The sequence below is a fragment of the Pristiophorus japonicus genome, chromosome 3, assembly GCF_044704955.1.
Source record: "Pristiophorus japonicus isolate sPriJap1 chromosome 3, sPriJap1.hap1, whole genome shotgun sequence".
In the NCBI taxonomy this organism is placed as follows: domain Eukaryota; kingdom Metazoa; phylum Chordata; class Chondrichthyes; family Pristiophoridae; genus Pristiophorus; species Pristiophorus japonicus.
Window position 1 is genome coordinate 307,583,047 of NC_091979.1, and position 26,344 is coordinate 307,609,390.

Consider the following 26,344-nt stretch of genomic DNA (forward strand, 5'->3'; position numbering starts at 1 on the left):
GCCTCCTTCATGTGTTGCTTTTACAAGATACTCCATTCCCATCTCATTGCTTTGCACTTAAGCCCAGTGATATCATGAAAAGTCAAAATGAAACTGCCTTAAAAAAAGCTTTTTTTAAAAAAAAGTGATTAGTTGTCAATTTAATCCAGCTTCATCCAGTACATCATGGGCCAGCCACTGTGGACATAAGTCTGCACAAAGCAAAATACTGCAGATGCTGCAAATCTGAAATTTAAAAAAAAAAACAGAATATTCTTGAAACACTCAGCAGGTCAGGTAGCAGAGGAAGGTAGTGTTAGTGCTTTAGGTCCGATGACCATTCCTCAGAGGCTTCTGACGAAGGGTTATAAGACCTGAATCATTAACGCTACCTTCTTAAAGTATACTGAAATGAGCAGAAAGTAGGCTTATGACAAGGGTAGGGGACATCACATAAAAAGACATGCACATTTCAAAGTAAAATCAAAAATGCAGGCTTCTGGAGGTCTTAGCAAGGATAAATATCTTTAAGACAGTTAGTCGCTGAAGCAGAAAAATTAGTGAGGCTATTTTTTGTAAAACAAAGCGCTGGTAACACATTCCAATCATTTTTATTACAGTTCAGTTCTCTGGTTAGATAAAAAGGTGCATTTTGCAGTAATATTTTATACATAATGCTATGAAGCCAACAGTTCAGATGTGAATTCAGGATTTGTTATAAGCATCATACAATCCGTGCTGTGAAATAAATTGCTTTCCATGATTTCACCTAGATTCCAAATAATCCACAAAAATTCCCCCCCCCCCCCCCAAGTTGTCTCTGCAACAGTGGTTAAAGCTTAAGGGATCCACCTAACCGGAAAATTGTTTGTGATTTCATTTATATTCAATGTTAAGACTATTCACAACGGCACATTTATTTAAAATGAGATAAACACAGGCAAGCACGACAAACAGAGCTGTGTGTGTGTGTGTGTGTGTGTGTGTGTGGGGGGGGGGGGGGGGGTGGCGGAGGAGGAGGAGGAAGAGGAGGAGTGTGTGGAGCAAAAACAATCTTGTAATGTGTAATGGAAAATATGCAAACAAGGGTACATTTTACCAGAGGTAGGTAACACTGTATATATGTCAAATATAAACAGCACCATAGACACTTACAAATATCCCCTAATGAAAAGACATTTAAAACTAGATGAAATAACTATTACAATTGTAACAGGATTAAAAGGGGAAACTTTCAATCTGTATGATATATTTGTTACCCCATTGTACAAGGCTTGCTGAGTGATCCAATTAATTGCATGAGTTAAAAAACGGACTCAAAGTATAAACAGCGGAATGATGCATCTCCTTCACTTCCAGTAAATGAGTGGAATGCAGCGATAATGGGCGGGCCATCATTTACACCTGTCGGTATTTGGCAACAACAATTACTGATGGCAACCAGGTTATTCCCATGTTTCACACAAATATTTTGGAACAAGTGCAGCAAAGTAAAAAGAAAATGGTCTCAAAAAACATGGTGTTTGTTAATACCAGATAGAAATGTAATGCATAGAATTGCAGAGCAGTTTTACTGGGGAACGGAGATCAGAATTAGCATTGGAATGCTCTTCAGAACAGGGAGGGGGAAAAACCAGCATGTGGCTTTTTATTAGTAAACTACTTGCCCCATTGCTCATTTGACAATTTCTGCAAAAACAGTTTGTAGTTTTGAGTATAGATACAATGAGCATGTTTTCTATTTGCACTGTTTTAACTCAAGAAAATTTACAATACTCATCACCCACAATGAATATTTATTGTGAACTGCATGGGTTCCAATTGGAAAAAAAATGTTGCCACTTTTTCTTCTCTTGTGATGGTTGTAGTACAACGAACACCAATTCTACATTGCAAACTTCTGAGTCCAGTCTCTTGCTTGCTTGTTGTATCTACCAAAAGTAAAACAGGCAACATGAACTTAGCGCAAGACACACTTCTGAAAATAATAGATATTTGGGATTTAGGTTAAGTCCATGGCTTTTAACAGCTCTACCTCAAAAGATTTCCAACAGACCAACTTTATTAAAAGCATATGGTAAATGAATACAATCTGTTATATACTTGAATGTAAATACTGCTCTCAGCATCTAAACCGATGCTTTACCACATTCGAACACAAATTTAAACAGGACTCCCTGGCATACCGGAGGGGTCCCGGTGGTTAAATGAGGGGGATAATGGAATCTCCAAATGACTGCACTGCCGATTGTTTTGCAATCCCCAATTTGCCTACTTCAATTCTCTCCAGCAGCACTCATCTCCACTGGTCCTGGATATTGATTTTAAGGTTGGTAGCTCCTCGGAGGTCAGTGCTGCAGAGGCCTCACAATAGGTTTGCTGGAGGTTAGTTCTCGCTATCTTTCAGCACTCAATCTGTAGCCAGGGAGCTCATGATTCAGGGGAACATTTTAGGCTTTCCCTCTCGGACCCGTGGCTTCATCATCATAGGCAGTCCCTCGAAGTCGAGGAAGGCTTGCTTCCATTCCTAAAGTGAGTTGTTTGGTGGCTGAACAGTCCAACATGAGAGCCACAGATCCAGTCACAGGTGGGACAGACATTTGTCGGGGGAAGGGGGGGGTGGGACTGATTTGCCGCACGCTCCTTCCACAGCCTGCGCCTGGCCTCTTCGCGCTCGCAGCGAAGTCGTGGGTGGGTGTATAAAAATGTCACGCGCCTGCTGGGGAGCTGATTTTGTGGATAATGGGAACGCAGGCCTAAAGAAATGCATGAGCATTTGAGGGAGGCATTGGAGGACAGTCAGGACTGGTCAAAGGCTTCAGGAGGGGAACAAATCTTAACTGGTCTCCCAGTTAAGTCGAGCACTGGGTCTGTGACTCTAACGATTCAATCAGTGACAATCATATAAATTGCAGTCCATGCACACCTAGTCAGTTCCCAAAATGCCTGTTTTCAAGAACCCAGGAGGTTTAAAAAAAAAAGGAAGGTGCATCAACTTTACTGAGACTCAGATAGAAAGTTATTTTCCCATAGTTTATTTAAGGCACTTCTCCAATTAGCTTTATAACATACATACAACTTTACAGATTAACCAGCACATTGAAAGGAGCAAAAGGCTATTGCTGGAGTGCTTTCTTGCATTTTGATTAAGCTGCAAGTTTGTCAAACTTTTTTTTTTAGTTGATTAAACAGCATTCTTGGGCAATGTTCGCAATTCTACAGACAGTACTTACTTTTCCTTATCTGTTTTGTACATGTGTGCAATTTCTGGAACCAGTGGATCATCAGGATTAGGATCGCACAACAGTGAGCAAATAGACAATAAAACTGTCAGAAAAGAAGAAGAACAATGCCCATTACTCTCCAGTGTACTTTGCAAACCAGTGCAATTATTGAAAGGTAAGATGCACATATTTAGTTTGTGTAATTAACAGACACTGTACCAGGCTAAAACTAGTCCGTAGTACATCCAAAGCGCTTCACAGCCAATTAAGTACGTTTGAAGTGTAGTTACTGTTATGTAGGAAAATGCTGGAGTCCGTTATTAAGGAGGCAGTAGCGGGACATTTGGAAAAGCACAATTCAAATCAAGCAGAGTCAGCATGGTTTTATGAAAGGGAAATCATGTTTGACAAATTTGCTGGAGTTCTTGGAGGATATAACGAGCAGGATGGATAAGGGGGAACCAGTGGATGTGGGGGTATTTGGATTTCCAGAAGGCATCTGATAAGGTACCACATAAAAGGTTACTGCATAAGATAAAAGTTCACGGGTTTGGGAGCAATATATTAAGCATGGATAGAGGATTGGCTAACTAACAGAAAACAGAGTCGGGATAAATGGGTCATTTTCCAGTTAGCAAACAGTGACTAGTGGGGTGCCGTAAGGATCGGTGCTGGGGCCTCAACTATTTACAATCTATATTAATGACTTGGATGAAGGGACTGAGTGTAATGTAGCCAAGTTTGCTGATGCTACAAAGATGGGTGGGAAAGCAAATTGTGAGGACATAAAAAAAATCTGCAAAGGGATATAGACAGGCTAAGTGAGTGGGCAAAAATTTGGTAGATGGAATATAATAGAAATAATAGAAAAGCAAATTATAATTTAAAATGGAGAAAAAATGCAAAGTGCTGCAGTACAGAGACCTGGGGGTCCTTGTGCATGAAACACAAAAAGTGAGTATGCAGGTACGGCAAGTAATCAGGAAGGCAAATGGAATGTTGGCCTTTATTGCAAGGGAGATAGAGTCTAAAAGCAGAGAAGTCCTGCTACAACTGTACAGGGTATTGATGAGGTCACACCTAGAGCACTGCGTACAGTTTTGGTCTCTGTATTTAAGGAAGGATATACTTGCATTGGAGGCTGTTCAGAAATGGTTCACTAGATTGATTCCGGAGATGAGGGGGTTGACTTATGAAGATTGATGTGTATAAGCTCAACCTGAGTTCAGAAGAATGAGGAGGGTTCAGGTGAGCAGAAACCCAAAACCTCAAAGAACAAGGTGAAGGCAATAGGACAGGGTAGCATTGGGGCAAAATGCAAACCAGAGGATTACAGGACGATACAGAATCTATAAACATAAGAGTGTATCAGAAACTAGGGCCATAGCAGGAGAAAATGGTAAGAAAACACATTTAAAAGCTCTTTCTGAATGCACGCAGCATTCGTAACAAATTAGATGAGCTGTCGGCACAAATAGTTACAAATGGTTATGATCTGGTAGCCATAACAGACGTGGTTACAAGACCGGGAACTAAACATTCAGGGGTACTTGGCAAATCGGAAAGAGACAGAAAGGAAATGGAGGTGGGGTAGCTCTGTTGATAAAGGATGGAATCACTGCAAATGATCAGGATGTTGAAACATTTTGGGTGGAGATAATAAGGGGAAAAAAGTCACTGGTGGAAACATAGAAAATAGGTGCAGGAGTAGGCCATTCGGCCCTTCGAGCCTGCACCGCCATTCAATAAGATCATGGCTGATCATTCACCTTAGTACCCCTTTCCTGCTTTCTCTCCATACCCCTTGATCCCTTTAGCTGTAAGGACCTTATCTAACTCCCTCTTGAATATATTCAATGAACTGGCATCAACAACTCTCTGCGGTAGGGAATTCCACAGGTTAACAACTCTGAGTGAAGAAGTTTCTCCTCATCTCAGTCCTAAATGGCTTATCCCTTATCCTTAGACTATGTCGCCTGGTTCTAGACTTCCCCCAACATCGGGAACATTCTTCCTGCATTTAACCTGTCCAGTCCCATCAGAATTTTATATGTTTCTATGAGATCCCCTCTCATCCTTCTAAACTCCAGTGAATACAGGTCCAGTCGATCCAGTCTCTCCTCATAAATGTCAGTCCAGCCATCCCTGGAATCAGTCCAGTGACCCTTCGCTGCACTCCCTCAATAGCAAGAACGTCCTTCCTCAGATTAGACCACCAAAACTGAACACAATATTCCAGGTGAGGCCTCATGAAGGCCCTGTACACCTGCAGTAAGACCTCCCTCTCCTATACTCAAATCCCCTAGCTATGCAGGCAAACATACTATTTTCCTTCTTCACTGCCTGCTGTCCCTGCATGCCAACTTTCAATGACTGATGTACCATGACACCTAGGTCTCGTTGCACCTCCCCTTTTCCTAATTTGTCGCTATTCAGATAATATTCTGCCTTTGTATTTTTGCCACACAAGTAGATAACCTCAAATTTATTCACATTATACTGCATCTGCCACTCGTTTGCCCACTCACCTAACCTGTCCAAGTCACCCTGCAGCCTTTTAGCGTCCTCCTCACAGCTCACACCTCCACCCAGCTTAGTGTCACCTGCAAACTTGGGAGATATTACACACAATTCCCTCATCCAAATCATTAATATATATTGTAAATAGCTGTGGTCCCAGCACTGAGCCCTGCGGCACCCCAGTAGTCACTGCCTGCCATTCTGAAAAGGACCCGTTTATCCCGACTCTCTGCTTCCTGTCTGCCAACCAGTTCTCTATCCAAGTCAGTGCATTACCCCCAATACCAAGTGCTTTAATTTTTCACACCAATCTCTTGTGTGGGACCTTGTCAAAAGCCTTTTGAAAGTCCAAATACACCACATCCATCGGTTCTCCCTTGTCCACTCTACCAGTTACCTCCTCAAAAAATTCTAGAAGATTTATCAAGCAGGATTTCTCTTTCATAAATCCATGCTGACTTGGATTTTTGCCTTGGGTTTCTCTGCCTTCCACTTTTACTTTTCTTCTTTCTATCTTTTGCTTCTGCCCCCATTCTACTTTCCTGTCTCCCTGCATAGGTTCCCACCCCCCCTGCCATATTAGTTTAACCCCTTCCAACAGCACTGGACATAGACTATAGGCCCCCCCAACAGTAGCAACTCTGTTGGTCGGAGTACAAACCATAGTGGGGGCTTGTAAAAAGGGAACAGCAATAATCAAGGGTGATTTTAACCTCCATATTGATTGGACAAATCAAATTAGTCAGGGTAACCTTGAGGAAGAGTTCATGGAGTGCATAAGGGACGGGTTCCTTGAGCAGTATGTAACGGAACCAACCGGGGGGCAGGCTATCTTATATCTGGTCCTGTGTAATGAGACAGGATTAATAAACAATTTCCTAGTAAAGGATCCCCTTGGAATGAGTGATCACAGCATGGTTGAATTTCATATTCAGATGGAGGGTGAGAAAGTTGGATCTCTAACCAGCGTACTAAGCTTAAATAAAGGAGACTACAAATGTATGAGAGCAGAGTTGGCTAAAGTGGACTGGGAAAATAGATTAAAGTATAGGATGGTTGATGAACAGTGGCACACATTTAAGGAGATATTTCATAACTCAAGAAAAATATATTCCAGTGAGGAGAAGAGGGTGTAAAAGAAAAGATAGCCATCCGTGGCTAGCTCAAGAAATAAAGGATGGTATCCAATTAAAAACAGTCATACAAAGTGGCCAAAACTAGTGGGAGGACAGAAGATTGGGAAGCTTTTAAAAGCCAGCAAAGAATGACTAAAAAAATTACTGCGGGAAGATAGACTATGAAAACAAACAAGCACAAATATAAAAACAGATAGCAAGAGTTTCTACAGGTATATGTATATAAAAAGGAAAAGAGTGGCTAAAGTAAATGTTCGTCCCTTAGAGGACAAGACTGGGGAATTAGTGATGGGGAACATGGAGATGGCAGAAACTCTGAACAAATATTTTGTATCAATCTTTACAGTAGAGGACACAAACAATATCCCAACAATGGATAGTCATGGGGCTATGGGGGGGGGGGGGGGGGAGGAACTTAACACAATCACAATGACTAAGGTGGTGGTACTCAGCAAGATAATGGGACTAAAGGCAGATAAATCTCCTGGACCTGATGGCTTGCATCCTAGGGTCTTGAGAAGTAGCAGCAGGGATTGTGGATGCATTGATTGGAATTTAGCAAAATTCCCTAGATTCTGGAGAGGTCCCAGCAGATTTGGAAGACTGCAAATATAACACCCCTATTTAAAAAAGGAGACAGACAAAAAGCAGGAAACTATAGACCAGTTAGCCTAACATCTGTGGTTGGGAAAATGTTGGGAGTCCATTATTAAAACAGTAGCAGGACATTTGGAAAAGTATAATGCAGTCAGGTAGAGTCAGCATGGATTTAAGAACATAAGAAATAGCAGGAGTAGGCCGTAAGGCCCCTGAAGCCTACTCCGCCATTCAATAAGATCATGGCTGATCTGATCATGGACTCAGCTCCACTTCCCTTCCCGCTAAAGTGGACTGGGAGAAGTCATGTTTGACAAATTTGCTGGAATTCTTTGAGGATGTAATGAACAGGGTGGATAAAGGGGAACCAGTTGATGTGGGGTATTTAGACTGCTAGAAGGCATTTGACAAGGTGCCACATAAAAGGTTACTGCACAAGATAAATGTTCACGGGGTTAGGGGTAATATATTAGCATGGATAGAGGATTGGTTGATGGAAAACAGAGTCGGGATAAATGGTTCATTCGCGGGTTAGCAATCAGTAACTCGTGGGGTGCCGCAGGGACCCCAACTATTTGCAATCTATATTAACGACTTGGATGAAGGGACAGAGTGTAACGTAGCCAAGTTTGCTGATGATACAAAGATGGGAGGAAAAGCAACGAGTGAGGAGGACACAAAAAATCTGCATAAGGACATAGACAGGCTAAGTAAGTGGGCAAAAAATTGGCAGATGGAGTATAAGGTTGGAAAGTGTGAGGTTATGCACTTTGACGGAAAAAAAATCAAAGAGCAAGTTATTGTTTAATGGGAGAAAAATTGCAAAGTGCTGCAATACAGCGGGACCTGGGGGACTTGGTGCATGAAACACAAAAGGATAGTATATAGCTACAGCATGTGATCAGGAAGGTCAATGGAATCTTGGTCTTTATTGCAAAGGGAATGGAGTATAAAGGCAGGGAAGTCTTGCTACAGTTGTACAGGGTATTAATGAGGTACCACACCTAGAATATTGCGTGCAGTTTTGGTTTCCATATTTACAAAAGGATATACTTGCTTTGGAGGCAGTTCAGAGAAGGTTCACTAAGTTGATTCCGGAGATGAGGGGGTTGACTTGTGACGAAAGATTGAGCAGGTTGGGCCTCTACTCATTGGAATTCAGAAGAATGAGAAGTGATCTTATCGAAACGTATAAGATTATGAGGGGGCTTGACAAGGTGGATGCAGAGAGGATGTTTCCACTGATGGGGGAGACTAGAACTAGGGGGCATAATCTTAGAATAAATTTAAGACAGATAGACAGTTTCTTAACCGATAAGGGAATAAGGGGTTATGGGGAGCGAGCAGGGAAGTGGACTCGAGCCCATGATCAGATCAGCCATGATCTTATTAAAATGGCAGAGCAGGCTCGAGAGGCCAGGTGGTCTGCTCCTATTTCTGATGTTGTTATGGCAGCCAATTTGTGGAGAGCAGTCTCACATACATCAATGAGATTAATGATCAGTTATTCTGTTTTAGTGATTTTGGTTGAGGGATAAATGTTGGCCAAGACACCAGGAGAACTCTCCTGCTTTTCTTCGAATAGAGCCATCGGGTCTTTTCCATCCACCTCCTGGGGCAGATGGGCCTCAGTTGAACATCTCATCTGAAGGGTGGCACCTTCAACAATGCAGCACTCCTTCAATACTGCAGTGAAGAAAAGTACAAACTGTCATGTCTGCAATAATAGAAATTTAGGACAGCAGGCATTTGGCCCATTTACGTGCGCTAGAATATCCACACTAGCGCCATCTACTATAATCCCAGTTCCTTATCCTTAACCTCATCCTTTTATTTCTTTTCTATTTTCTTTTTCCATCTAATTCTGTTCTAGGTATTGTTCTTGCCTCTGCCTGAATAGCCATTTGCTGTAAAGTACTCCATCTTCTAATAACTCTGGAAAATAGTCTTCAAACTTTACCCTTCATTCTTTTGATAATCCTCGGCATCTTACAGCCCTTAGACCAATTCACACCACATCAGATTTCCAAAGTAAAGTCCACCCTCATTCTGCTCCTAGATGTGCCTTAGCCCTCTGAACACTAATATGACCTTTCCTCCTCTTACACTAGGCATCAATGTGGCCTCTAAGTAGCCTTGCCAGCTGAATGACAAAAGGAGAGAGAACCATCAAGGGGGATGAATTGAGGCTCGCAAAATATCAGGACACTTCTCATTACACTGATTGTAGTTTAAAACCAGATCTTCAAATTTCAACTGGTCTCCTTCAGTTTTCAAATGTTTACTTAGTTGAACAAAAAAAGTTTGCTGAAATTACAAACAAAAGAGAGGACAGACACATTACTAACATGAAAATAATTCACTCAAACAAAATACCAAGAACATTGGCCCTACCTTTTGATATTGTTAATGCTGGCGACCACTGTGACCGCAGAATATCAAGACATATACTGCCATTGCTGTTTATGTTTGGATGATATATTTTTGTTGTAAATGCAACCTTTAAAGGATAAAAAGTTACCATTACACTCAGAGAAAAGTTCCCCTTTTTTCCCTCCTAAAGTGCAGAATGTCTTAAATGCAAGTTACCTTTGGTGGTTTAAAAGGGTAATCTGTGGGGAATTGAATTGCAAGAAAGAAAACTCCTCCCTGATATGGACTGTCATACTGGGGAAAAAAGAACAAACCCGTGTTAAACACCACCAGGATTCAAGAAAAAAACTTCAATAAAATGTATAATAAAGATTTATGAATTACTCACAGGTCCCATTATAGTGGCTTGCCAAACGAACACTAAACATTGAAGGCAAGAGATATTAAGCAACATTTAGAACAAAGACTCCTTCGAAAAGTATTTTAAAAATGTAAATCTTAAAAAAAAACACAAAGCCCTTACTATCATCTCCCGCTGGACCTGCTGAACACTGAGCTGGTGGGTCCCGTTGCAAGTCTCTTAATTCCTAAATGATCAAAAGAAAATATCAATGTTACTACAGCAAAATCACCTCCCGTGCAAAAAATTACTAACATTCACACAGCCTTCTACAGCACCTGCATGACACAGTACCTCACAGGTTAGGCAGAGAGTGTGGTTTACACAAGCTTAGCTGCAAGATATTTTGAAAAATCTCTTAATTAGTGCAATGTCAGGGGTAAAAAAATACCACTTGCATTTGAATTAAAATACAAACTATGAATTTGGACCCGATTCAAATCCCCGAGGCTGAAGAGTAAACACGGTGTCGAGAAGTCTAAGGCTTGGCAATACTCACTTAGTACTATGCCATATGCGGAGGGCCAAAACATCAACAGCATTAAAAAGAAAGTGATGCAGTGTTGTGTAGTTTTGCTGTGCAAGACTGAAAAATCAGTGAGGTACGGTATTGCTCAGAATAGAAAACAACCCAAACAAGTGTCGTCTCCAATTGAATCTGCTCCAACTTCAAGTTGATATTTTTGTCAATTTAAAGAGAATAAATGTTATACGCATTAATACCTAAATACTTAAATGTTAACTTCAGAATTCATTTCCCAGGACTGTTTTCACAATGTACTTAGTTCAAAAGGAGCGGTACGAATGTCATATAAGATTTATATGGATTCCAATTCTAGGTACCTGACTCAAGAGTCTATAGTATATGTACTGTGCACATTCACTATCTCAATGCAACCACAGAGAATAGAGCAGAGACACAAGTTTTGTAATGACCTGCGCATTACAGAGAGTAAAGACACCAAGGTTTTCTGTTGCACTAATCGGTTGCAGTGTTACAGGTAACTGCAACAGCTATTTTGTTTCACCCACAAGCTGTCTTAACCACATGCAAGCCGTGTAGTAGTATTTATACCCATCACAAACTGAGCAATTTTTGGGAGTCTACTTGTAAACAAAACTGATTTTTTAGTGCCCAACTGTGATTAGCATTCAATAAATCTCCACGTGGTAGGAATCTAATTTGCCTATACAGGTACATTATAGCAAAATACATATTACCGAAATAAATACTGGAGAGTATTCTCATTGCTAAAAAGGTTAGGCAAACATTAAATCTATTAGTCTCTAGTTCGAAGTACAATACTGACACCCCATCTTTGAAATGTAAATGTTTATAAGCAGGGGGTAGGAACGTTGTACTCTGATGTTTGATTTGCACAATTTTCAAATCAAATCTTACCACAATCAAACATTATTTTGAGTTTTGTTAAGACCAGTCCAACACAATGTTTTATTTTGTATTTAACCAGTAAATCTCCCTGGTGTCACTCATGTTTATTCTGGGACATGGATCAGGAAGTGGGGTGGGGGGGGGGAGGGAAACGATGCACATGCAGGACAGTGGAACTTTTGCCCAGGCAATGGAACATGGGTCAGGGAGAAGAGCAGTTGGGTACAGGAGCAGCAGCATGACTCAAACCCGAGTGAAAGTAGGGTTGGAGTGGGTATGGTTTCCTGTTATTTGCATACCAGGAATGGCAAAATCCAGCACTTGGTGAGCAGAGGCATTCCAAACATTGAAGTGAGGGGGTTGAGCTGTTCCCGAGCCTAATGGTGAGAATAGCAGGTTCAATTCTCTACAGTATACTTGACATTGGCACATGCACGTGCATGCACTCAATTGCTCACACATGTTGGATTTTAAATTGTTTCGTAAAAAGGACAACGGTGTTATGCCATGTAATATGCAATGTCTTGTTCTGCTAAGGAAAAGCTGTGTCAAATTAAGATTTAAAAAAATCTAAATTATTAAGTAAAGGCAACTCAGGTCACTCAAGAGTTGTTTGCTCTGGGAAGTTTGAAAATTGTAAAGTTCTCATCAGATTCAACTCCAGTAGCAACCAGTATTAAGTATTCATCTTTTCTGTAAAAAAAAAGTTTTGCATCGTAACAAATTAAATGCCTCGTCAGCTGTGTTCATCCAATTTTTAATACTGCAAGCCCTTGAATATAGTTACTTACATTGTTTCTTTCCCCCAAAGTTATCTCACATATTATTGAAAAGTTTATGCGTTACTCTTGGTTTTTATTGGGAGCAGATGATCTGAACAAACATTGCCAGACCTGGGGAGTAATAGGACTTACAAACAGGCCCAAGCATATTCAGAATGGGCCATCTTGTTATAGGTCGTCAAAAATGTTTTTTAAATGCACCCTCCCCAACTCTAAAACGCCGTGGTGTTCAGATCCAGGAGGGAGGCAGCCTTTAGTTGCATTCTGGTAGTTGTAGTCGAGTGCTTGAAAGAGTGGCACAGGTCCATTCCGAGAGTTGCAGTCTATTATGTGGTTGAACCGCTTCATTCAGGGTGTCTGATAGCTGGCCCAGTGACAGGAGTCAGAACTCCCAGGTGTCGGAAAGAGGCGCAGACCTCCAGCGGAAAACATTTGTGAAGATTTCAAGCACTTAACAGGCAACTCTAATGGTAAGTGTTATCGTCAATCTGTTGTTTCATTAGTAGCTCTCTTCTGAATGCTCAACCTTGATTTGTAGCATTTGTACCGACTTGGTAGGTTTGTGGCTTGTTCCGTTCTGATTTGTTGCTGTTTTATGAGTGACATTTTAGCCAATCAGGTGCAGGAGTGACATACATTGCAAGCGTGAGGGATGGCACCACATGCACACAATCTCCTGTGGCATTGTTCAGTTGGGATATGCGGTTTTATAATGATAGGAATGGCATACCATACAACTCACAATGGAGGAGTGGGCTGGGCAGCAAAGCTCTACAAGTGGTGTGTATGAGGGGAAGGAAAGAGCACAGGAGAGAGAGACGGATACTGAAAGCACCGCAGGGAAAATGGGATGGGAAAAGAACACTGAGGATGTGCAGCTAGAAGCAGTCCTGGACTCATGGCTGGGCCTCAAGCACAGACCCAGGAGAAGCCAAACCAGGGACGAAGCAGTGGCACCAACTGGCAGCAGAAAGGAGGTGTACCATCAGAAATGAGCAGGAGCAGAAATATCATGCAGCAAAAATACAGCTGGAGAAACATTATACTTCATTTAAGATTAGATCCAAAATCTATTTGCACACGAGTGCTGCTAAACGTAGTTAACTTGGCAGCCTTATTATTTTTTTAAAAAGTTACAGGTATTTATATTCAATACAGCCTAGAATAATCATACGAAACAAAAAACAAGTTACTGCAGCTGTCAAAATCTACCCGAATGAAATGGGAGATGTGAAAGCAACTGATGAAACCAGGGAGCAATATGCAAGACTGTAATTTAATCAAGAAATTCAGGTCACGGCAAATAGAAGACTGCTACTTGCGTGATTTAAATGGTCGTTTAGATCCCAGCAGCAACGATTGTAAGCTGTACTGGTAGGCAACATTACAAAACTTGTCCGATATACTAGTTTACAATGCAAGTCAAGGATATACAAATCCAGTGATGAACATTTTGGGAATTCGGATGCATTGAGTTGACAGGTATTTAAGGAAAAACAAAAAAGGGAATGTGCAGGTCCAGGCGACCAAGAATTTCACATTGAAACTATTTCCTTACAGTAACATTCTTGCTGATGGGGTGAACTACAGCAGATTTTACAAAACAAAATACTGTATTGTACATCTCTCCAATAGCTCAGTTGGTAAAGGCAGAGTGTGACTGAGCTATACCTACCGGAATGTGCCAGGTCCAAGTCCCAGGCTCTGCTGAGTGAGCTGATCCCAGCTGGGGTGGCAGGAGGGGCCCTCAGCACCCATGGGCTAGGGAAGGGTAAAATCAGCCAGGGTTCCAGGTCCTGATCAGTATTCCCCCTGCTGTAAAGTGCGTGTGTGGACAGGATCGGGCTCAGCTGTGATGCCCCTTACTGTCGAACAGCTTGCCAAAACCCACTGTCTAGGTTCACATATGAAGAATGGCCACTTGAGCGAGGTATCGGGTGGTGATCAGTACCTGTTGAACTGTACCCCAGCATGAGTCAGTGCCTTCAGTAGAGGGGGTGATAACTGGAGAGGAAAAATAAGTTTTTTTTATATAAAACATTGTACAAAAATAAGGAGCTTCATCCTTAATTTCCAATGCTGTTGGTAGAATCAAACGATACTCTACCTAGTTAGTAAAAGTAATCTTTTTCTGTGTAATTTCCAGCAGAGTATACTCCTGCTACCTTGCCTCGGTTGCCATTTCAAGTGCAGGCAAGCGGAGCAGATTGCTGCTCTGTGTTTGTCCACCTGCAGCCTGACTCCATTGCACAGGCTACCTAAAAGGACAAATAGATGTGAAAGGCTCACTTACTGTCTCAAACAAGTTGATCTAAAAAGAGAGGCAGAGCCAAGTGAATTACAGGTCCACTACAAAAACTAAGCAACCTCAAGTGGAGCAAAGGTATATGCATAACAAAATTACAAAGACGCACTACTTCAGGAAAATGTGATTTAAGGTGGAGCACTAATGCTGCTATTAAAATGTGAATGAAGAGAAGACTGCAGCTTGACCCCATTATCATAGAAACATAGAAAGTAGGTACAGGAGTAGGCCATTCGGCCTTTCAAGCCTGCACCACCATTCAATATGATCATGGCTGATCTTCAGTGCCCCACTCCTGCCTTCTCTCCATACCCCCTGATCCCTTTAGCCGTAAGGGATCTAACAAACTTATCAAAACAGTGATGGAAACAAGACTAAGCCCGTCATAGATCTTAGGAAGATTTGCAACATTAGAGAACGATTCCCAATTTAAAATTCAAAAACAAGCTTCAAGGAATTTAACAATGCAGCTCATACAGTTTACAGAATCATGGAATAGTACAGGCCAAGAGGCCGCAATTTGGCCCAGCCAGTCTGCACCAGCTCTTTTGAAGAGCAATCTGGTTAGTCCCTGCTCTTTCCCCATATCCCTGCAATTCTTTTCTCCAGTTCCCTTTAGAAGGCTACTATTGAATCCGTATCCACCACCCTATCAGGCAGTGCATTCCAATCCTAAACACTTGTTGCATGAAAATGTTTCTCCTCATGTGGCCTCTGGCTCTTTTGGCAATCCTTAAATCTGTGCCTTCTCGTTATCGACTCTTCAGTCATTGGAAACAAGAGTAAATAGAAACTGTCTAAACCCGTCATGATTTTAAACACCTCTCTTAAATCTCCTCTGAGCCTTCTCTACCAAGAAGAACAACCCCAGCTTCTTTAGTCTATCCACGTAACTATAATCCCTCATCCCTGGAACCATTCCAGTAAATGATTTCTGAACCCTCTTCAAAGCCTTCACATCCTTTCTAGAGTGTGGTGCACAGAATTGGAAACAGTGCTCCAGCTAGGGCGGACAAATGTTTTATATAGGTTTTGCATAACTTCCTGGTTTTTGTACTCGAAGCTTCTATTCATGAAGCTCAGGGACCCATATGCTTTATTAACTGCTTTGTTAGTCTATCCTGCCACCTTCAAAGATTTGTGCACAAGCACCCCTCTGTCTCATTGTTCATGCCCCCCTTTAAAATTGTTCCATTCAGCATGTATTGTCTCTCCTCATTCTTGCTACCAAAACGGATCACCTCACATTTTTCTGCGTTGAATTTCATCTGCCGTGTGTCTGCCCATTCTACCAGCCTGTCTCTGTCCTCGAAGTCTATTACTATCTTCTTCATTCTACTGAGGGACTGAGGTACCAAACAACATGACTCAAATCATTTGCCAAAATATTGTACCCCACCTATCCATTAGTATTAAAGTATCTCACCTATCCATTAGTATTAAATTATTAAACCCATTTCAAGAAGCTGACTCTGATACCACAATGGTTCTGCTTGTAAAAACAAGCAAACCAATTTCTACATGACTGATTAGTGCCAGGAAGTCTAACTGGAGATACAATACTTTACATAGCCTAACCAAGCAACATTAAAACCTTTAGCCATATACTAGCTGATCTCTTGTGGCGTTGCTTAGAGAGAGAGAGAGAGAGAGAGAGAGAGAGAGAGAGAGAGAGAGAAGAAACATGATTTATAACAGGAACATTATACCACACAGCAGTTTGCAAAGCTGAATGTTGTCTCTTGTGGTGAAAACAGACTGGTGCGACAGGCTGGGAAGTTAATGGGGGGATAGAATTAGAAACACCGAGGAAGCCATGCAGTGACTGGAGATTTGGGCAAGAAGCTGAAGAGAGCCATGCATGTTGACCAACAGTGCATTAAGTATAGTGTTTTTAAAAACTGTGTGGTATCAGTTTGTCCCACTTTTTCGACTTTTTGCTTGGAAGGGCCACTCACTGCTTTAGCTGTTCACACGTTCTCCGTTTAACATCTTCAATTTCATTGATGCTTTTTTTCCCATTGTCTTCAGAAGACCGATTACATTTGCTGGTTTGCTTTTTCCTCCTCCCTTTCTCCCCCTGGTGCTATTAAAATACCAGTGCCCCGGAAGGTGGTCCTGACCCAAAACATTGACCCACCTGTTCTCTCCATGTAAGCTGACTGACCTGCTAGGCTGGTTCCAGCATTTGCAGTTTGTGGCTTTTCATTTGTCGCGTTGGACTTACAGTCGCTGTAGCTGTTGACAAAGTGCGAGGCAGAGCTTGCCGTCAATCATGTTATTACAAGCCAATCAGATGCAAAGAATATGCCTAGAATAAATTTGCCTGGACCAATCAAATTGACTGAATCAGCAAACAATGGAGATTGATGGATATTAGTCCCTCACACTAATTTCCAAAATTAATCATAACTGATATTTAGCATTGTCTGTAGTACCTTGATAAAGGAATGTTTAACAATGTACACTTGGAATTATATTTCATGTTTTTTTAAGTCTACATCTTCTACGATGTAAAACAAAACCATCATTCAAATAATGAAAACATGACATTCTACTGGGCCATTTATATCTGAAATCCTGCGGGTGGAACACGTGTCATGGCCAAAACACATTGACAAGTGTGACATACAAGATCATTGACGGTTGCCATCAGTCTCATGAGCAAAGACATTTTAGGAGAACAAAGTTTTTTTTGGTGAAGTTTGTGCTCAATTAAGGTAATGAACAACAGTCTGTGGCATGGAATACACTCACTATGGGAGCCAAGTGCCAGCACTCCCACATTCAGAGATAGAGAGTAAATAAGAACATAAGCCATACGGCCCCTCGAGCCTGCTCCACCATTTAATACAATCATGGCTGATCTGATCATGGACTCAGGTCCACTGCCCGCTCCCCATAACCCCGCAAGCTCTCATCGGTTAAGAAACTGTCTATCTCCGTCTTAAATTTATTCAATGTCCCAGCTTCCTCAGCTCTCTGAAGCTGCAAATTCCATAGGTCCACAATCCTCAGAGAAGAAATTCCTCTTCATCTCATTTTTAAATGGGCAGCCCCTTATTCTAAGATCATGCCCTCTAGTTCGAGTTTCCCCCATCAGCGGAAATATCCTCTCTGCATCCACCTTGTCAAGCCCCCTCATAATCTTATGCGTTTCGATCAGATCACCTCTCATTCTTCTGAATTCCAATAAGTAGAGGCCCAACCTGCTCAATCTTTCCTCATAAGTCAACCTCCTCATCTCCAGAATCAACCTAGTGAACCTTCTCTGAACTGCCTCCAAAGCAAGTATATCCTTTCGTAAATATGGAAACCAAAACTGTACGCAGTATTCTAGGTGTGGCCTCACCAATACCCTGTACAACTGTAGCAAGACATCCCTGATTTTATACTCCATCCCCTTTGCAATAAAGGCCAAGATTCCATTGGCCTTCCTGATCACTTGCTGTAGCTGCAAACTAACCTTTTGTGTTTCATGCACAAGTACCCCCAGGTCCCACTGTACTGCAGCACTTTGCAATCTTTCTCCATTTGAATAAAAACTCGCTCTTTGATTTTTTTTTTGCCAAAGTGCATCACTTCACACTTTCCAACATTATACTCCATCTGCCAAATTTTTGCCCACTCACTTAACTTGTCTATATCCTTTTGCAGATTTTGTGTCCTCCTCACACATTGCTTTTCCTCCCATCTTTGTATCATCAGCAAACTTGGCTACGTTACACTCAGTCCTTTCTTCCAAGTCGTTAATATAGATTGTAAATAGTTGCGGTCTCTGCACTTATCCCTGCGGCACCCCATTAGTTACTGATTGGTTCATTCTCAGGTTGGCATTTATCCTGACTCTCTTTTCTGTTAGTTAGCCAATCCTCTATCCATGCTAATATATTACCCCCAACCCCGTGAACTTTTATCTTGTGCAGTAACCTTTTATGTGGCACCTTGTCAAATGCCTTCTGGAAGTCCAAATACACCACATCCACTGGTTCCCCTTTATCCACCCTCTTCGTTACATCCTCAAAAGAATTCCAGCAAATTTGTCAAACATGACTTCCCCTTCATAAATCCATGCTGACTCTGCCTGACCGAATTTTGCTTTTCCAAATGTCCTGCTGCTGCTTCTTTAATAATGGACTCCAACATTTTCCCAACCACAAATGTTAGGCTAATTGGTCTATAGTTTCCTGCTTTTTGTTTGCCTCCTTTTTTTCAAAATAGTGCGTACATTTGCAGTTTTCCAATCTGCTGGGACCTCCCCAGAATCCAGGGAACTTTGGTAAATTACAACCAATGCATCCACAATCCCTACTACTACTTCTCTTAAGACCCTAGGATGCAAGCCATCAGGTCCAGGGGATTTATCCGCCTTTAGTCCCATTATCTTACTGAGTACCACCTCCTTGGTGATTGTGTTAAGTTCCTCCCCCCCACCCCCGCATAGTCCCTTGACTATCCACTGTTGGGATATTAAGTGTCCTCTACTGCAAAGACTGATACAATTAGAGTTTCTGCCATCTCCATGTTCCCCATTACTAAAGCTCTCTATTCTGCTCCAACGTACATGTAACCCAGCCTTAGGACTGGAGGGTACAGTAAGTATGTGCAAAAGTTTTCATAAAATTATGCTTGGTGACTATCAGCATCTTCAGTGCTCTGGGATGTGTACCATCTCAACTGATGATTTTTCTTTCATATTTTATTTTTGAATATTATCTCCATCGTACTCTTACAGTCCAACTTCCTCTGTAAAAACTGAGGCACAATACTTAGCTGGAATTTCCTGCCAAATACAAGATGGCCCCTTTGTCTCAAAATGGTCCCATCCTTTTACTTTTGTGTTTATAAAAGCCCCTATTATTTTCCTCTATGTTGACTGCCAGTCTTCTTTCATACTCCTAGTCTTCCTCTCATTTTTTGCTGCCTTGCTATACTTGTTAAATAATCTCTGTGCATCTGTCTTATTTATCATATGCCTCTTGGGGGGGGGGGGGGCAGGGGGAAGAATGGGGACTTTTATTTTGGCCTAAGCTCCCATTTTATCTGTAGAATCCAAGCTTATACAACCCCCTTACTTATACTCAATGTATTTAACCTGTACCATATCCATTACTGCATTTAAACATCTCACACTGTTGGTCCACTGTTTGATCTGCCCTTTTTTCAAATGAGATAATCTGGACAAGGTCCCAGTTCGGTCCACTAAAATGAACTAATTGCCAGGCCAATACTTATGTCTTTGACTACTCTTTCTTTATCTATTTTCAATATGAAGCTAATTAGTTATGATTCCGTGTTCTGCTTTGCCACCCAGATAGCTGCATCTTTTTTGGAATTGTAACACAAGGTTAATGCAGTCTCGGGACCCTTCCCTCTTTTGACCTCAAACTTTTGCCTCATCACAGTCTATCTTTGGACAGTCAAGTCCCCCAGTCTTTTACCTTGTATCTTAGTTTTTCCTTCACTATATTTTCCTTTAACCTCTCCATCTGCCCTAAACTACATCTTTCCATATAGAATCACAGAAGTTTACAGCACGGAAGGAGGCCATTTTGGCCAGAAAGGATTGTAAATTGCTGGTCAGAGCCTCTGCTATTTTCTCTTTTGCTTCTCTTAACAGCCTGGGATACATTTCATCCAGGCCTGGGGATTTATCCACTTTCAAAGCTGCTAAGCCCCTTATTACTTCCTCTCACACTATGTTTATTTCATCTAATATTTCACACTCCTCCTCCCTGATTGCAATGTCTGCATTGCCCCTCGTGAAAACAGACACAAAGAATTCATTAAGTATCATACCCATGTCTTCTGAATCCACACACAGATCACCTTTATGGTCTCCAATAGGCCCTACTCTTTCCTTAGTTATCCTCTTGCCCTTAAATGTATTTATAAAACATCTTTGGGCTTTCTTTGATTTTAGTTGCCAAAATTCTTTCATGCTCTCTCTTTGCTTTCCTAATTTTCTTTTTGATTGTACCCCTGCACTTTCTATACTCCTCTAAAGTTTCTGCAGTATTGAGCCCTTGGTATCTGTCATAAGCCTCCCTTGTTTTCCTTTATCCTACCCTGTATGTCCCGACATCCAGTGGGCTCTAGATTTGTTAGTCCCACCCTTTTTCTTTCAGGGAACATACTTGCTCTCAACCCTCAGGATCTCCTCCTTGAATGCCTCCCACTGCTCAGACACTTATTTACCTTCAAGTAGCTGTTTCCAGTCCACTTTGGCTAGATCCCATCTCAGATAGCAAAATTCCCTTGAGCTTACTATTTTAGATGACTGTGTCTCAACCTCTCCAAACATGCTACACGATTTTCTCAGCTCCCTGCCTTACTATCTTAAATCTACATTCTCTGCAAGGTCACGGGCACCAGTCCGGCTTGGTGAAACCCATCTTACCCATAGAGCCTGCCCTCCCCAGAAATCTGAAAGCTTCCCTTCCGCATTTGTCAGTTGATGTTCAATCTGCTTCTCAGACTCTTTTTGGAAGATTTATATTTTGAACTTCCCTAGACCACTGATTCCAAAGTGAACCTCAATCTAAAGTCGATTGCACCCCCTTCCTGAATATTCCCCACTCACACCATTACGTCGCTTACCATGACATTTGGGAGGCTACAGACCATTTGGGGGTCCTAGCCGCGACTGCAGAAAAAGCTTAGCTATCCTTCTAATAACAGAATTCCCTATAACTACTGTTTGTATTTTTGACGACAGCATTACTTCTTCTCCACCTGGATAACTACTTGCTCCACAGTACCAGGTTGTGATTCCTCTCCCTGCATCACCATATTGTTTACATCATGGGAACTCAGCATTGTATAGCCATCAGCTAACATCAGACCATTCAATGTTTCTTGCACAATCTCTACACCAACTCTGCATGCTCCAGGGAGGATGGTCACCCAGATATCTTTCTCTCCCTTGCTATTCCTCTCTAGATGGTAGGGGTGACCGTATCATGCAGTGTATTTTCCAGGAATCTTTCCTCTTGCCACGTAGTGTGAAGTATCTCTCACCGTTTCTCAAAGTGAGCAACTTCGTGCTTGGGCACATCCACTTGAAGACACTTCATGCATCTGTAGTTTTCCTGGACATTCATGAGTTGCAGAAATTTTCACAGCATGCAAGTTGAACACAACACTCATTTCCACTGCCCTGCCACACAAAATGTTCCCAAGAACCAAAATAAAGTTGTTTCGTGCTATCTCCAAACCAACGTCAAATACTCCCTGTAGCTCATTCAACTGCTCTCTCTCAACTCAAATGTCTTGTTCTGGTACAATCCACTCATTGCAGTTCAGGCCAAACTCACTCTGCTCATTCCTCTTGTAGCTTGGCAGTCCTGGAGTGGGGGCTGAACCTACATCCTTTAGGATTGCTTCAAGCTAAAATCAGACTAATACTGACATTACGCAACAAGCTTAGCATCTCAGAAATGATTAATGTGTGAAAACTTGTAGGTTGCAAAAGAAAATTGAACATTAGAATGCAGAATATTCAGATCACATGATTTCCCATAAAATGGTGATGCATTTCTCCCATAAGCACTATTAGGTCTGTGAAGCCACCAACAACTTTTATTTATATAGCGCCTTTAACTTAGTGAAACATCCCAAGGCGCTTCACAGGAGTAGTACAAGCTAAAAGGTTTGACATCGAGCCACGCAAGGTGAAATCAGGGCAGGTGACCAAAAGCTTGGTCAAAGAGGTATGTTTTAAGGAGCGTCTTAGAGGAAAGAGAGGTAGAGAGCGCAGAGGTTTAGGCAGGGAATTCCAGAGCTTAGGACCTGGGCAACAAAAGGCATGCCCACCAATTGTTGAGCGATTATAATCAGGGATGTTCAAGAGGGCAGAATTAGAGGAGCGCAGACTATAGTTTAACATACTAGAAGAATGAAAAGTGCTAAGAAATGCCAGCACTTTAACAAATTAAAAAAACAGGTTTCTTCTCAAAGCTCAATTCTTTCTTAAGTTGCATTTTAACATGTTTTCCACAAAGGCAAGAGAGCCTCAACAGTCCAGATATTTCTTAAAGAAACAATATTTAGAAATTAAAATGAATAAAATTCATCGTCACTGCCCTGGCACATTGATTTTTTGGGGGAAGAGGAAATAATAGCTTGGGTGCACCTCCAGCCAATCCCTCTCCCATGACATCTGACAATACCAGTGCTATTTGCGGAGCGGGATTAGGTCGCAAGTGGAAACAAGCAGCCGGCTCGTTCAACACACTCACATTTTAAATGGTGACCTAGACAAGGCAACAGGAGCAACACGGCAGTTCATTTCCTAATCTCAAATCCGCATCAGGCTGTTGGCAGCAGAAATGGAAACGTTACCAATTCTACCATCCATTAAGGAATATTGCTCCTTTAACATGACGCATCCATTACACTTCAAAAAAGGTAGTTTCATCTGGCTTGGCATTGCAACAATCACCACGGTGAGCACCTCTGCTGGTACAACATTCCATTCACTGGTAGAAATACAAAACCCTCTTTCAGCTTTTCCTTCCAAAAAACTAAATCCAAGTTCAAGCTGCCCACAATCTTCTATCAGTTGTCCCCCTAAACAGAAAAAGTGTGCAGAAAAATGAAAGAGTTCATAATAACCTACTGCAGGGGTAGGAAAGGGAAACATTTTCATATAATTGAACTGGACACAAACAGTTCTGTTGTCATTAAATTGGGAAAGGTTTTAACCGGAGAGGCAAATATGGTAAATAAATAATAATAGTGAGATGATGATTGATGATGATAATAAGTGAGATGATGATTGATGATGATGATAAGTGAGATGATGATGATGATGATAATAGTGAGATGATGATGATGATGATAATAGTGAGATGATGATGATAATAGTGAGATGATGATGATGATGATAAGTGAGATGATGATGATGATGATAAGTGAGATGATGATGATGATGATAAGTGAGATGATGATGATGATGATAAGTGAGATGATGATGATGATGATAAGTGAGATGATGATGATGATGATAAGTGAGATGATGATGATGATAAGTGAGATGATGATGATAAGTGAGATGATGATGATAAGTGAGATGATGATGATAAGTGAGATGATGATGATAAGTGAGATGATGATGATAAAAGTGAGATGATGATGATAGTGAGACGATGATGATGATAATAGTGAGACGATGATGATGATAATAGTGAGACGATGATGATGATAATAGTGAGATGATGATGATAATAGTGAGATGATGATGATGATAAAAGTGAGATGATGATGATAAGTGAGATGATGATAAGTGAGATGATGATAATAAGTGAGATGATGATGATGATAATAAGTGAGATGATGATGATAATAGTGAGATGATGATGATGATAATAAGTGAGATGATGATGATGATAGTGAGATGATGATGATGATAATAGTGAGATGATGATGATGATAATAGTGAGATGATGATGATGATAATAGTGAGATGATGATGATGATAATAGTGAGATGATGATGATGATAATAGTGAGATGATGATGATGATAATAGTGAGATGATGATGATAATAATAAGTGAGATGATGATGATAATAGTGAGATGATGATGATGATGATGATGATAATAGTGAGATGATGATGATGATAATAGTGAGATGATGATGATGATAATAGTGAGATGATGATGATAATAATAAGTGAGATGATGATGATAATAGTGAGATGATGATGATGATGATAATAGTGAGATGATGATGATGATGATAATAGTGAGATGATGATAATAAGTATCCTTTCCTGTTGGCTTGGTAAAGGGTACCAAGGGGAAAGGGTAGTGTTTGCAGCAGGAACTGTTGACAGAGGTTCAGGTCGAGGGCAGTCCCGGATTGATGTATGCATGTGTTTTTAAAATAACTCACCCAAAGGCACAACTCATACCCAACTGTGGGGGCCATTGGCCGGGACAGGGCTCATACTCTAACCCAAGGCCCCGGCACACAGGCGCCGGCTGCCCCGAGCCCTTTGTGAGATCGCCGGGGGACGCGGCTCATTATCTCCCCCACCCCCACACACCCTGTCCCTAGCCCCTGCGCCACAAATAAAAGCCGTCCACCCGGCTGTCGTGGGCCCCCACGGTCGGTGGGGGAAGAGAGAGAGAGAGAGAGGGCCCCCAGCCGCTCCTGCTGCTCCCCCGTGAACAATGAGAGCACGGCCCGCCGGTGTGTCGCTGTTGTCCGGGCCCAGCCGCCAACTGGAGCCCGAGGCCCGAGGCCCGAGGCCCGGATCTGGGTTAGCCAGGGTTAGGGAGAGCCTTACCTTCTCTATCCGCCTCTTGGCCATGATGTGGAAAGGAGCAAGTGCCGGAGTCGGAGCGCTTTCCTGTCACTGCCCAGGAGGCTGCGGCTTCCACTGTCACCTCCCCTCCCCCTACCTCTCTCCTCTCTCACACACACTCGCTCCGCTTCCGCTTTCAGCCCGACAACGGGCGCATGCGCGGCGCCCCGCCCCGCCCTGCCCGCCGGGAGTTGTGGTTCTCCTGGCGCGGGTTCGCCTCAGGCCCGGGCCTGCCCGAACTACATCTCCCAGCGTGCCTCACGAGCGTCCTTTCCCACAGAGGCTCACAATATTGGGGCAGCCTCACACTTTAAGCCAAGGTGGCACTTGTATAATGTGTGTTTTAGTGCCCTCAAAAAAAACCCAAAAAACAAGGGGCACTTGTATAATGTGTGTTTTAGTGCCCTCAAAAAAAAAACCAAAAAACAAGGGGCACTTGTATAACGTGTGTTTTAGTGCCCTCAAAAAAAACCCAAAAAACAAGGGGCACTTGTATAATGTGTGTTTTAGTGCCCTCAAAAAAAAAAACAAAAAACAAGGGGCACTTGTATAACGTGTGTTTTAGTGCCCTCAAAAAAAAACAAGGGGCACTTGTATAATGTGTGTTTTAGTGCCCTCAAAAAAAAACAAGGGGCACTTGTATAATGTGTGTTTTAGTGCTCTCAAAAAAAAAACAAAAAACAAGGGGCACTTGTATAACGTGTGTTTTAGTGCCCTCAAAAAAAAACAAGGGGCACTTGTATAATGTGTGTTTTAGTGCCCTCAAAAAAAAAACCAAAAAACAAGGGGCACTTGTATAACGTGTGTTTTAGTGCTCTCAAAAAAAAAACAAAAAACAAGGGGCACTTGTATAACGTGTGTTTTAGTGCTCTCAAAAAAAAAGGGGCACTTGTATAACGTGTGTTTTAGTGCTCTCAAAAAAAAAACAAGGGGGCACTTGTTTGAAAGTGTATGGTGTATCGTTCCCCCCCCCCACTCCCTCCGCCTTTAATCAGGGGGCACTTGATTTGATTATTCACAACAAAAATAGTTGTTGTGGGAGCCCACCCGTTTTCAGAATTCTCGCTCTACCTGGATCCCCTCCCTCTGGCCACTTACCCTCTCTAAATCTCTTCATTGCAAACTGCCCATGGGACATCATAAGAACATAACAAAAAGGACATGGTGTAGGCCATTTGGCCTCTCGAGCCTGCTCTGCCATTCAATAAGATCATGGCTGATCTGATCTTGGGCTCAGCTCCACTTCCCCGCCTGCTCCCCATAACCCTTTACTCCTTTATCGCTCAAAAATCTATCTATCACCACCTTAAATATATTCAATG

At 41.9% G+C, this 26,344-nt stretch overlaps 1 protein-coding gene across 4 annotated transcripts; it reads right to left on the bottom strand.

Moving 5' to 3' along the window:
- Positions 1 to 1,758: 1,758 nt before the first annotated feature.
- Positions 1,759 to 25,161, bottom strand: ube2d1b (ubiquitin-conjugating enzyme E2D 1b). 4 transcript variants are annotated; one of them, XM_070876876.1, is made up of 9 exons: positions 25,005 to 25,161; positions 14,512 to 14,662; positions 14,080 to 14,408; positions 10,353 to 10,416; positions 10,218 to 10,249; positions 10,046 to 10,123; positions 9,851 to 9,956; positions 3,213 to 3,306; positions 1,759 to 1,910 (listed from the first exon to the last, which is right to left on the bottom strand). In XM_070876876.1, coding segments are annotated over exons 4-9 (357 nt in total). In that variant the 5' UTR covers positions 10,354 to 10,416; positions 14,080 to 14,408; positions 14,512 to 14,662; positions 25,005 to 25,161; the 3' UTR covers positions 1,759 to 1,864. The 4 variants fall into 4 exon arrangements, with proteins under 4 accessions (XP_070732977.1, XP_070732976.1, XP_070732978.1 ...); XM_070876875.1 differs by lacking the exon at positions 14,512 to 14,662; XM_070876877.1 differs by lacking the exons at positions 14,080 to 14,408; positions 14,512 to 14,662 and adding an exon at positions 16,877 to 16,947.
- Between the last annotated feature and the right edge of the window lie 1,183 nt (positions 25,162 to 26,344).

Bases quoted from the DNA above. Each gene is read 5' to 3' on its own strand.
- ube2d1b (XM_070876874.1), bottom strand. From the start codon at position 25,028: ATGGCCAAGAGGCGGATAGAGAAG. The intron at 9,957-10,045 runs GTAACTTGCATT...TATCCTTTAAAG, and splicing joins ACCCTTTTAAACCACCAAAG to GTTGCATTTACAACAAAAAT. The intron at 1,911-3,212 runs GTAAGTACTGTC...TACTTTTGGTAG, and splicing joins TACAAAACAGATAAGGAAAA to ATACAACAAGCAAGCAAGAG.